A 12,184-nucleotide genomic window follows, 5' to 3' on the forward strand; every position below is an offset into this window, starting at 1 on the left:
TTTTTTTGCCTTTCTCTTTGAGGTTTGCTACAGCAGACACACATTTCCACTATGAGGCAGAAACCTCAGTCTGTCATGGAAACACAAACGATAATGTTATAATAGGGCTGGGGTAAATTTATATGCAAACCCACCCAAAATCTAAACTCGCAGGACATTAGGTCATTTCTCATATATTGATTCTAGTCAAATATTAATGTTTTCAGTGTATTATTTTTCAGATTTTATAATACCAATGATGAACACTAAGAAATATAGTAATAAAATGAGGCCATGAGTAAAAAAATTAATAAATGAAAATTCTTTCATATGTGAATATCTTTTATGTAACCTTGTAATCTGGTTAATATCTCACCCAGCATCATGGAAACACCCAGAAATGATTTAAACTTGACTGAAGGAGATCTCCATCCTTTACTCTCTGCTGTATTTCATGTATTTTTAGCTTTATAGTGACACAATTTATTTTGTCTGCACAATACATTTAATCACTGAGTCATCATCATCATCATCAGTCTTTAGGTGAATGATGGATATTAATTTATTTGAGTTAGACTGCTAGATTACATACTGTACTTCTTAACTTCACTACGGTTTGTCTTGTGGTTTGTATTACATTTTTGTTGCGTGACAACTTGTTTTATAGTAGAGTCTTATACATATTTCCTCATTCTACAAATATTTAAATAAGTTTATGTCTGATAAAGACATTCTTGATTTACTGCTGTTGGTTGAAGTGATGGTGATTTTATTATTCATGATTAAACCTCAGAGTAGTGTGTAATATAAAAAGTGAAAGTATCTCTCTAACACTAATAAGCATTATAATCAGATTTTGACTGAACTGTGGTGTAAGAGCTCATAGTTCAGTTCATTGTGTGTCTGAACTCATGAATTAGCTTAAAAAAATCTTAATCCTCAGTGTTTTTGTACTGTGGTACAGGTTGGAGATATCACAGTTTGATCATGTAAATTATAATTCGCTGTATTGGTCAAAGAGCTTTAGACTCCATAAATTAACTTCTGTTTCTCTACTAAATAATGCAGTGTAGTGTAGTGTATTATTAACAGAAGTACAGTAAGGTGTCTTTGATATCAGATTAATGATCATTGTGTTAATCATGTCACAAAACTCTAAATGACCTCTGTGAATGACAATGATAATCATGATAGCAAACACGTCCTCTATGATGTGATGTAATCTTCACTTACTACACAGCATGTGAATTTTAGATGTTTGTTGTGTAATGTTCATGATTGCTTAATTTCCACAGTTATGTCCCTAACTAACTAACAAATGAACTGAAGTATCAGATGAACTTAGTGATCTTACAGACATGATGAGTGTTTGTGTATCTTCATAGCTGCAGGTGTCATTCCTAACATACAGTTCAGTACCAGTGGTGAGGCTACACAAGGGCCAGGGTGGCCCCGGCCCACTCAGATTGATGGCTGGCCCACCCAGTCAGAAGAAACACAAATAAAAGCAAAATAAATCATGCATAAATGATAATAATCTCTTTAATAATAATCGCTCAAATCTGCATCATTCAGAAATAACTAACTATTTATTTAAAAAGTTTCTAATTTGAATGTATTTCTAAGCCTTGCAAATGTTAACAATCAAGCCATTTTAAACAATTTGAGAAGAAGATGTTAAAGTGAGCCGTTTTCTGAGCGCACAGACACACGCACACACACTCTCAAATGGACACACACTCATAAGCGCACGCACGGAGACGCACGTTTCAGAAAGCACACAAACACAGCATCTCTCTGCGCTTGATAGGACACATACACACAAAATTATCTTGAAATATCACAGTCTTGGCAATTATTCTTATAAAAACAGTTTTAAAGTGAATACAAGCAGATGTGTGTCAGTATATGGATCTGTGCTTATTCAGTCTTAAAGTGGCTGTTATTAAAATAAATTATTAATATATTTAATATAAATTAAAAACCCTATTTCACCAAGGTCCACTCAGATTAAAATTTCTGGCCTTGCCACTGGTATATTCTATACATATGACTGGTCTTTTTACTGTATTAATCTTCTAGTTAATTTATAACCATTTGGTTGACCGATTAGTAATAATCTTGTGTTGGAGTTCAGATTGGGAGTTTCTGGAAGAGTAGCACTTAGAGATGAGGGGCTAAACAGAAGGATGATTTATTATTTTTAAAAGGTAAAGTATAAAGACAAGACTATATTGTGATTGTTGTAATGAAGGGTCTGTATCAGATGTCTTTATAACTTTTTCAAAAGAAACCTTCAGTTTGGAGCACAATGTTAATGTGTTTGTGTGTAATAGGACAGGATCTCATGTTTCTATAGTAGAGGAAAAACTCTTTGTTTTATAAATGTATGGACTGACTCAGAATGCCAATGGGGTCTCCATCTGGATGACGTCCAGGCGTGACTCACAGGAATGTCCAGAGACTTTCTCATTCTTGAGTTAACCTCCTAAGACCCAAGCTTTGGTTTGTCTTTTTTTTTCAAATTTCTTCCAACTATTTTGGGGTTAGAAAGAACCAAGAAATATAATGACCAAATATTTTTAATTGAACATGAAGCAGTGTAATTTTCCACATTTGTGTACAACAGGTTCCATTTTCCAATAATTAAGTATTATGGTGCAAACAACAAAAAATGTGATGTCTATGATGTATGTGGACATCCAGGTCTAAGGAGGTTAAAATAATTCTGTATGTGCTGCTTCTGAGTTTTATTTGCTGATTCGTTCGGTCTGTATTCAGTAAAGTTTATGAGTTCATATATATATATATATATATATATACTGTATGTGCTTAAAAATGTAAAGTATGGCTGGATGATAAAAAAATACTCTGTCAGAAATAAAGGTACAAAACTGTACCTTTTCTGTCACTGGGGCTGTACCCTAAGTTTCCGTTTGGTACCTTTACATGAAAAAAAACAGAATACAATTTTGGGCAGATTACCGTACCTTTAGGACCTACATTGTTAGAAAAAAGTCAAAATATGTACCCTAGCTGTCAGTGGGGCAGCACCCTTTAAGCAAGTAATTGTATAGAACATTAGGGACAGATATGTAAATATATATGTAGTACCAATATGTACCTTTGAGATACTAATATGTATTTTTTAGGTACTAATAAGCTCTTTTTGGTCCCAGCATGTACCTCTGAGGTACTAAAATGAAATCCTTAGGTGCAAAGCTGTTCTTTTTGAAAGGGTACAGCCCCAGTGACAGAAAAGGTACAGTTTTGTACCTTTTTTTCTTAAAGTGTAGGAGCCTTGATGAACTTCGAAACATACACTGCAGATGAACACGTGTATGAGAGCTCAACATGTCCAGTACATCGTCCTGCTACACATGTTTAAAGTGTACTATGATGTCACTGCAGTGGTAACAGATTTACCCTCAGATGTCAGTGTCACATGATCACAGATAAATAACACGTTCATGAGAAACTCTCTCTCTCTCTGTGTGTGTGTGTGTGTGTGAGTGTGTGTGTGTGTGTGTGTGTGTGTGTGTGTGTGTGTGTGTGTGTGTGTGTGTGTGTGTGTGTGCGTGTGTGTGTTAATGACCATGTAATGGGTTCAGTTATTTCCAGTAACATGATGAGGAGGAGTATGGTGAAGAGTGATTCGTCTGTTTTGGTCAGGGTCAAAGGTCATGGGTGGGTGAAGGAAACAGGAGGTGGAGCCTCCACAGGGACCTCCAGCTATAAATAAACCCACATGAAACTTCCTGTAATTCACTCAGTTTAACTGCTAAGAGAATAGACGCACATGAAGGCGGGGCTGCTTATAAAAATGTACTTAAAAAGGTTTGATTTATTTAAAAAGAATCTGTTCAGATGCTTAAAAAGCCTAATTCAGAGCACATTAATGTGTGTCAGTGTGATGTAGCTTAGATTTCATTAAAGAGGTTTGATTATATTTATATTAAGTCTTGATGTAGTTTTTCTCATCTGCGGATTTATCTTTAGCTTGATTTCATTCTCATCCAGCTGTTGTCAAACAGATAAGAGTATAAAGATGAGTTCAGCAACAGTAATGCTTCAGAGTTTACTAGTGATAAGTAATTGATAAGCATACCTGTCAACCCTCCCATTTTTCCCGGGATTCTCCGGTATTTTTCCATTCTATCTCGCTATCATCCTGTTTAAATATTTTCCCGTATTTCTTCTGTATTTTTTATTTTTCTATAAAAAGTGGGTGTATTTGATATGTTGGCTACGTTCGCCACCAGGAGAGAAGGTGCCCCTGCCACGCGCTGGTCAAGCTTATAAATACATTACTCAGAGGGTGTTAAGGAATCCAACGTTTGCGATCTGTGTGTCTAACTAAGTTAAAGGAACACACTTTACAAGTGTGGAGAAAGAGGAGCGTTCAGAAGTTGTGGAAGGATACTAATTGTCTTTGTGTAAGTTTATTGTTTAAAATGGTCTGCAAGTGTGCGTTTCACATATGTGACGCGTGACCTTTCGATGTGCTGACGCATTACATGAGGTCAGTTACCTGAGGTCCATTGAAGTCCACTATATAGAGAAAAATCCTGGAATGTTGTCCTCAAAACATTTATTTCTTCTCGACTTAACAAAGAAAGACATCAACATTTTGGATGACATAGGGGTGAGTAAATTATCTGGACTTAAAGAGTAAAACAACCCAGTTTGTGTATTTATTCAGTTCTTCATATGATTTACCAATGACACAATGCCAGAAACGTCCCTTGCAGATTCAGGAGAGCCACACAACAAATTGCCTAGGGGTTTCAAACTGTGGGTCAGGACCCACTAGTAGGCCGGGCAAAGTCACATGGTTTTTATTGTGAATGACACAATGGCAATTTTGTCCTATTAATGTCCTATTAACAGCAATGGCTTTGATATCAGGTAGTTTGGAATTGCAATTAAACTAACATTTAAGTCATACACTGAAAACATTAACAACATTGGGAACCACTCGGGGGGTAATATTGGGGTTGAGAAATTTCCCTTATTTTCAAATTCCAATGTTGACAGGTATATGTGGATAAGTCACTTATGTGATCATACCTGTAAGTTGAATCAGTAAGAGTGATTCAATGACCTGAAACACATCGTAACAGAACCACATTAGTTAGGTCTGATCAACTTTGCTTACTGTGGGTTAACAGTCCTGGAGGCCACTGCCCTGAAAGTTTTGCGCCAACTCTTATCAAACACACCTGAATGTCATTTCCAAGTAATCCTGCTGCCTTTGATTTAATTTTCAGATGTTTGATTAGGGTTAAAGCTAAACTAAGCAGCAGCACATGCTCTAGATCATCCTCACATTCAGACACCTAACAGGTGATGTCACTTTTTTTGATGTCAGATTTAAAATCTCTATTCATCTGCAGCAGTACTGTATATCCTGTATATATATGTGTGTGTGTGTGTGTGTGTAGCATGTATCAGTAATATCACATTTGTTTGCTGGTCACGGATAATAACGTTATTTAATGACACATGATGACCATTTCTCATTACCAAGTACGCTAAGTTCGGACTTGCGTCCTTCGTAGTTTGGACTTGCAAGTTCAGACTCAGAAGAACGAACTCCCATGGACGGAAGTACGCGAGTCCGGTTTTATTGCAAATTTAACAGCAGAGTACTTGAGGTTGTCATTCAGTCTAACCAATATGTGCATTCCTGGGCTGGCTATTCTTATTTTAATGTATTTTTAACTAAATATATCAAATGCAAAAACCCTAATGTGGTTAAGGCAACACGTGAATACGCTGATTAACTTTAATGTATTTATTACAAAATTAAGTATAATATAAAACACATTTATTTATTCATTTTATTACAAAAACATTTATTTTAATACCGCAAAACAATTGTACAACATGAAATAAACACAAGAAAAGCATCCAGTTGAAGTAAAGCGCAGTAATTTAGTGTTAAGATTACCGGTATATAAAAATATATGGAATTTAAGTTATGAAACTTAACTTTACCATCAGTTTAAATGATAACAAATAACAGACTTCATATGAATAATAAAGATAAATAAATTGATAAGACAAAAAAATGCCAGTTAGATATTCTATGTTTGACCATCAGACAACGGAGGGAAGAACAGCTGTGGGTTTTCAGAAGGACTTGCCAAGATGAGGCTGCTCTCGTCTGTGTATACGCCGCTGACCACCCGCTGATACACCGGAACTCACATATCCAAAAGGAAATTTTAATATAGGTGCTATCTTTACTAACTGACCACATATTTGTAGTTTATTCAACTATATTCTTGACTGAACAGCTCTTAAAACTACATTTTATGACACAGATAGAGTAGTATTTCAAATATTGTGCAAGCTAAGCGTCATTGCCGTTGACACGAAATGCATTCTGGGAAACTTGACTGTTAGAAGTCCGCACAAGTCACCTCCTGATGCATCCTCGATAAAATGGGGGGATCAAGAACACATCTGGGAGTGTAATGTGAACTTGGCTTAATGGGAACTTTGATTTGGAACAGTACTTGGGCCGCGACTGATGACGTTTTTACAAGTCCCCAAGAACACATATTGAGAAACGGCCGATGTGATTCTTTCTGTGACCCTTGACCTCTACAGGAAATTACATTAGGTAAGAGACAAGATTCAGTCTGGAAGTGTCTGTGGTTATGAGTGCGTCAGATGTTGAAATAAATAAAAACAGGTAACACTTGACCGATAGTTCAGACTTCTGCTTAAAGTGTGGAAATCGTGTGTCTCTCACACATCTGTTAATCAGAACATGAGAATAAAGCTGACCGGTTAAACAGTAAGTGAACAGTCAAAGTTGACCTTACATTACAACTGAGTTACTGGAGATCTCAGGTCTGTGTTGGTATCTGTGCCGGTAAACCACATATAGACAAATGTTTGCCTGTCCTCTCTCTCTCTCTCTCTTTGATCTGTGTTTCAATATAAAATAAAGTAATTTTTTTGCTCATTGTAAGCTCATTGCGACCTGAAGCTGTTGCTGAGGTGTTGAATTTTAACATGCAGATCAGTTGTTATATGGTTGATATGATGTGCTGAGTGGTTACTAGGTGGTTTTACTGACCATCCAATGATACTCTTCTATCCAGAAATGACTTCATGTCACTCTTTCCACTTTTTATGTCTGAGAGATTTTTCATCTGCTATTCAGATCCTTTAGAAAGTAAGAGCAGATCTTCTCAATAGGTTGTGGGATTTCAGTTCATTTGGTGTGATCGCCTGAAATGAAGTTTGATCCAGCACAGATCTGTTTATGTGAACACCTAATGTGGACTGACTGATTCATTACCTTTCGGTAATTAGATGAAAGAGAGTAAAGATGAAGTTCAAGGTGTAAACTTTGGGAAAAACCCAGCTTTCCAGAGGAATCTTCCCTCACCTACACACTGGAGTTAAGGAATGTCACACCAGAGCTAAGAGGAATGATTCAACTGTGCCAGCGGGAATCTCTCCCGTCTCCCTTTTTTCCGTCTCCCACTCTGTGTACTCGAGCAGTGTTCAGTGGTAAATGGAAAACAGTGTTGGGAAGATTTTTTTTGTTGCTAATTGTTTAAACAGGAAGAGTCATGGTGAAGCCTCATTAGAGTTCATTTAAACTGGCCTGCTGTGGAAATATTTTGTGACGAATATCCCGTAAATATTTCCCTAACAAACTGGAACATTTTTGTAAGAAGCTAAAATAACTTTTATTTTCAGTTAAACATAATGTGTGTGTTTGTGTTTGTTTGTGTGTTTGACTTTTACAGATTTGAAGTCATGTACTGTATGTTGTATTGTTGTTACTGTGGGAATTGAGCTGGTGTATCAGTGTCGAGTGATAGCAGCGTGCTCAGACTTGATTCTGTATTTAATGATACAGCAGATGATTTTTCTGGAAGTTCGGTCTAGGAAAGACGAGGGATGCGGTGATGCCCACAAGTGGTCAGACAAATATGCTGGATCATCTGCCGATCATCTCTTAAAGAGGAAACAGTGAAGAGCCAAAACTTTCCCTCATATAGATGTGTATGAGAGCGAGAATTATGTTTTGTATTCAGTATGTCATTTATAATGGTTTTATACTCATCTTGATTACTGTATTGTGTGGTTGATTGTTTGTGTGTGAACCTGTATGAAATAAGAACACAATAAAAGTAAACCTGTGAATGCTTCAGGGTTAAATAATTCTTGACAGATTTCTGATCCATCTGAATCATCTTCATTCAGCTACACCTCTGAAACACAACACTGTTCGTCTGTGGTTTGTTTAGTGGATTATGTGTTGACCATTCTGTACGTTAAGTTCTGTTTGGTTAAGGAATGTCTGGGCGTATGTCTGTGGCTGTGATTCCCAGAACATTTCGGTCATGATGAAACCAACATGAACCTGAAATAGCAGTGAATGTGTCTGGAGTTACAGGAATCATCATCTTATTATTTCTTCTCTTTAGCTGCCCACAGCAACATTCCCTGTGGTGGTGAAGATGGGACACGCTCATGCCGGCATGGGAAAGGTATGCTGATGTCATCACAGGACACTTTACTCTGATTGGTCTTTGACCAGTTCATATCAAATAACACAGTGGTTGTGTTTTAGAATAAAAATCTTCAAAGAATCTGTTGATCAGGTTATTTACCTAACATTAAGATCAAGTGAATAAAATGAGTTTAGATTTCTCAACTCTAATGCTAACTAAAGCACTATTCGGACGGGATTCGTTTTACAGGGGTAGACGGAGTAATGCAACTTTACCACAGGACGTCTGTAATATCGATGGCCAATTCGCACGGGATTAGAAATCTTATTAAAACATTTAGAAGTGGGAGGGGTAACTTGAATACGCAACGCCGTCACCTCCCTCGTTGTTACGTGAACATTATGTTGCTTCCTGATATCACGTGCAAACACGCAAGATGGCGCAGATGAGAAAATCTTAAAATTGGACCAGATAGGAAATGTTTAATTTTGGTTTTGATAGAATGGCAGTTTTAACAGTTAGTTTGAGAGCATGGTGCATACAAAACCACACAATATGTGAACAAATCTATTGAATAGTTGTAAGCAAATGTACATAAGTAGCTGAAGATTTTGGGGACTGGGGAAAAATGAAAGAGAGAATCGTTTACTGACTTGTTCCACTGCCTAAGTAAATGTTTCTTCAAGCACCTTCATCTAAAAAAAATGTGCAAAATTACAGGAAATTATATTTGCAGCTGGTCTGTTCACATAGGATTAGTATTACCTGTTAATTTCGCCAGACCTTTTACAGAAGGTAAAAGTCGCCGTAATATTTACTGACATGAAGCATTCGGACGGGACTAATTTCCCTGAGAAGCTCTGATAAAAATTGCTTTACCCCACCTCACTATGTGAAACTAATTCCGTCCGAATTGGGCTTAACTGTTAGTGGTGATGAAGAGGTTAAAGTTTGACCTCTGTGACCCTGCTGACCTCACTCACCTACTACCAGTAAGAGGAATAGCTCATACTCATACTACAATGTGAACTTGACCCCTGTAACAGTTTATATACACTTCAGTTATACGTGTAGGTCACTGAGGTCAAGTTCCTGTAAAGTCACTGGTTTCATTCAAAACACATCATCTGAGCCCTCTTACTACAGTATATGAGTGTTGTGAAATGTGTTGTGAAATGTCCTCAAAACATCCCCTTTTCTGGTTCCAGGTGGATGATGGGTAAACTTATGATGGCAATGATGTTTAATGTGTTTTCTCTTACAGATAAAGGTGGAGACAGCTAATGATTTTCAAGACATCACCAGTGTAGTGGCTATAGCTAAAACTTACGCCACGGCCGAACCATTTGTGGACTCCAAGTATGACATCCGTATCCAGAAGATTGGCAACAACTATAAAGCATACATGTAAGAGTTACACAGTGAAGTACACTACACTAGACTGGAGCAGCTCATATTAAAATCACTGGCTATGTTTACATGCACAAAATTTTGTCAATCCGACTGAATTGAATCCGAATTGAATGCGCAGGTTACAACAGTATAGTACAGTTTCCATGCACCCTAAACGTTGCAATCAGATTAAAATGTGATTTCCAAGCGCCTGCGCAAGCACACAGCCAGGGTTGCCAGTTTCGCTTATCAAAACCAGCCAAAAGGACATTTAAACCTAGCCCAAAAGCATCACATTGACTATTCACAGCCCAAATACCAATAATAAATCAACAAAATCTTTTCATCAGAAAAAATCAACTCGCTAAAACAGTATAAAAGCTGCCAAAAAGCAAAGGACTTGGCAACGCAGCACACAGCATCTCATATTGAGTCGACGCTTTATTTCTGGATCAAAGTTGATTAGGAGAAAGTTGTTCTTAAGAAGTTTCCAGATATAAACTTTTCGAAAGGCACAACGCAATTTTATTGCTTTATGTAATGTTATGAAAGACATGAACACTGCAGAATATACAGCGCGTGACCCCATTACCTTAATAATGCGTGGTGCCATTGCCTTGCTCTTGACGGAAATCATATGATACGTAAATAAAAGGGTAAATATAAGACATGAAACTTAAGCAGGAATTTCCTGCGCATGTGCACAAGGTATTTTTGAATTCGATTCACTCAGATTGCGTACTTTTCTCCTGATGATCGGATCACAGATCGGAGTAAAACACCCCTTTCAATAGGATCAAAATTTGCATCCGATCGACCTCAATCGTATTGATTAAGGTGTTGTGTGTGTGTATCTCATTGGAGCTTAAAAGACAAACACTAATCTCCTTTCAGTCCTTACAATTTTTAAAAAATGTACACTCATCTCAACACAAGTTGATGGTAAAGATGCTTGTGTATCATTAATCAGACAAACACAAATAAACAGCTCTCTCTCTCCCTCTCTCTCTATGTCTGTCTGTCTTTTAGGAGAACATCTATCTCAGGTAACTGGAAGGCAAACACAGGATCTGCTATGCTAGAACAGATTGCTATGACTGACAGGTGAGAGTCTGTCTGATAATTCATCATCACTCACTCTATATAATGAATAGATTCTCATACAGTATGTATTTGACCGTCTGTATGTGTTCACAGGTATCGTCTCTGGGTGGATTCGTGTGCTGAGATGTTTGGAGGTTTGGATATCTGTGCTGTCAAAGCCGTTCATGGTAAAGATGGGAAGGACTATATAATAGAGGTTTGTTGTGTCCCACATACATAATGATCTTGAACACACCACTATAATACCCACAATCCATTGAGACTGCTGTTGGTTTACTGTGTAGAGATTTGGAGATGTTTTGTCTGTTTATGAGGAATCAGACACACATAACTGCTGTCATATCAGGAAAACACATTGCCAACACCTGACTCACTAATTAAAAGTTAAGGATTGTTAAGATGTTAACTGGTTTTGGATGAATCACTTCCACTTTTCTGGAATGTCACACTGTCTGGAATGAGCCCAAATGATTGTACATTACTTCCTGTTTTACTGACACCTAAGGTCAGCACATGGATCACTGTGGCCTATCAAACACACTTACTGTAGACACAGACAGACTAAAAGACAGACAATGGTCAGATGGTTTTCAGACTGCAAAATGTTTTCTTCTTTTAGAAACACATTTAAAAGCTCCACTGATGTCACAGTGTCAGTAAAACAGCACAATGTTTAACTTGTTTTACTCCTCTTCTGTTGTTTAAAGTTGGATTACCAGTACAGAATTTATCATCATTATCTTACTTTCACTACTCATTCACATTACTTATGAAATATTTAAACCTTATTGGGTCATCTCTGAACCTAAATCACTTCATACTGAGACCTGATGTTTTATCAACACATGACATCACTCTGCTTGCTTTAACAGGCACAGAAAATGTTGCTTTACTGTCGTATCTAATCTAACGTCTGATGTAATGTTAATGGAAAAGAGTCACACACACACAAGCACAGATAAACACATACACACACGCTCACAGATGCACACATACACACACGCTCACGGATACACACATACACACACGCTCACAGATACACACATTCACACACGCTCACATATATAAACACACACACACACATGCTCACAGATACACGCATAAACACACATTTACAGATACACACACATACATGCTCACAGATACACACATACGTTCACAGATACACACACACACACACACACACACGCACACACACACACACACACACACACATGCTCACA

At 37.3% G+C, this 12,184-nt stretch overlaps 1 protein-coding gene across 1 annotated transcript in view; it reads left to right on the top strand.

The window, feature by feature from the left end:
- Positions 1 to 12,184, top strand: part of syn3 (synapsin III) — a 94,976-nt gene that overhangs the window by 78,636 nt on the left and 4,156 nt on the right. The window contains exons 7-10 of the mRNA XM_065264404.2: positions 8,439 to 8,501; positions 9,730 to 9,872; positions 10,887 to 10,961; positions 11,055 to 11,157. Coding sequence (XP_065120476.2) covers positions 8,439 to 8,501; positions 9,730 to 9,872; positions 10,887 to 10,961; positions 11,055 to 11,157 — 384 coding nt within the window. The remainder of the gene's footprint in view (positions 1 to 8,438; positions 8,502 to 9,729; positions 9,873 to 10,886; positions 10,962 to 11,054; positions 11,158 to 12,184) is intronic.

Source organism: Paramisgurnus dabryanus, chromosome 1 (genome assembly GCF_030506205.2).
Source record: "Paramisgurnus dabryanus chromosome 1, PD_genome_1.1, whole genome shotgun sequence".
Classification (NCBI taxonomy): Eukaryota; Metazoa; Chordata; class Actinopteri; order Cypriniformes; family Cobitidae; genus Paramisgurnus; species Paramisgurnus dabryanus.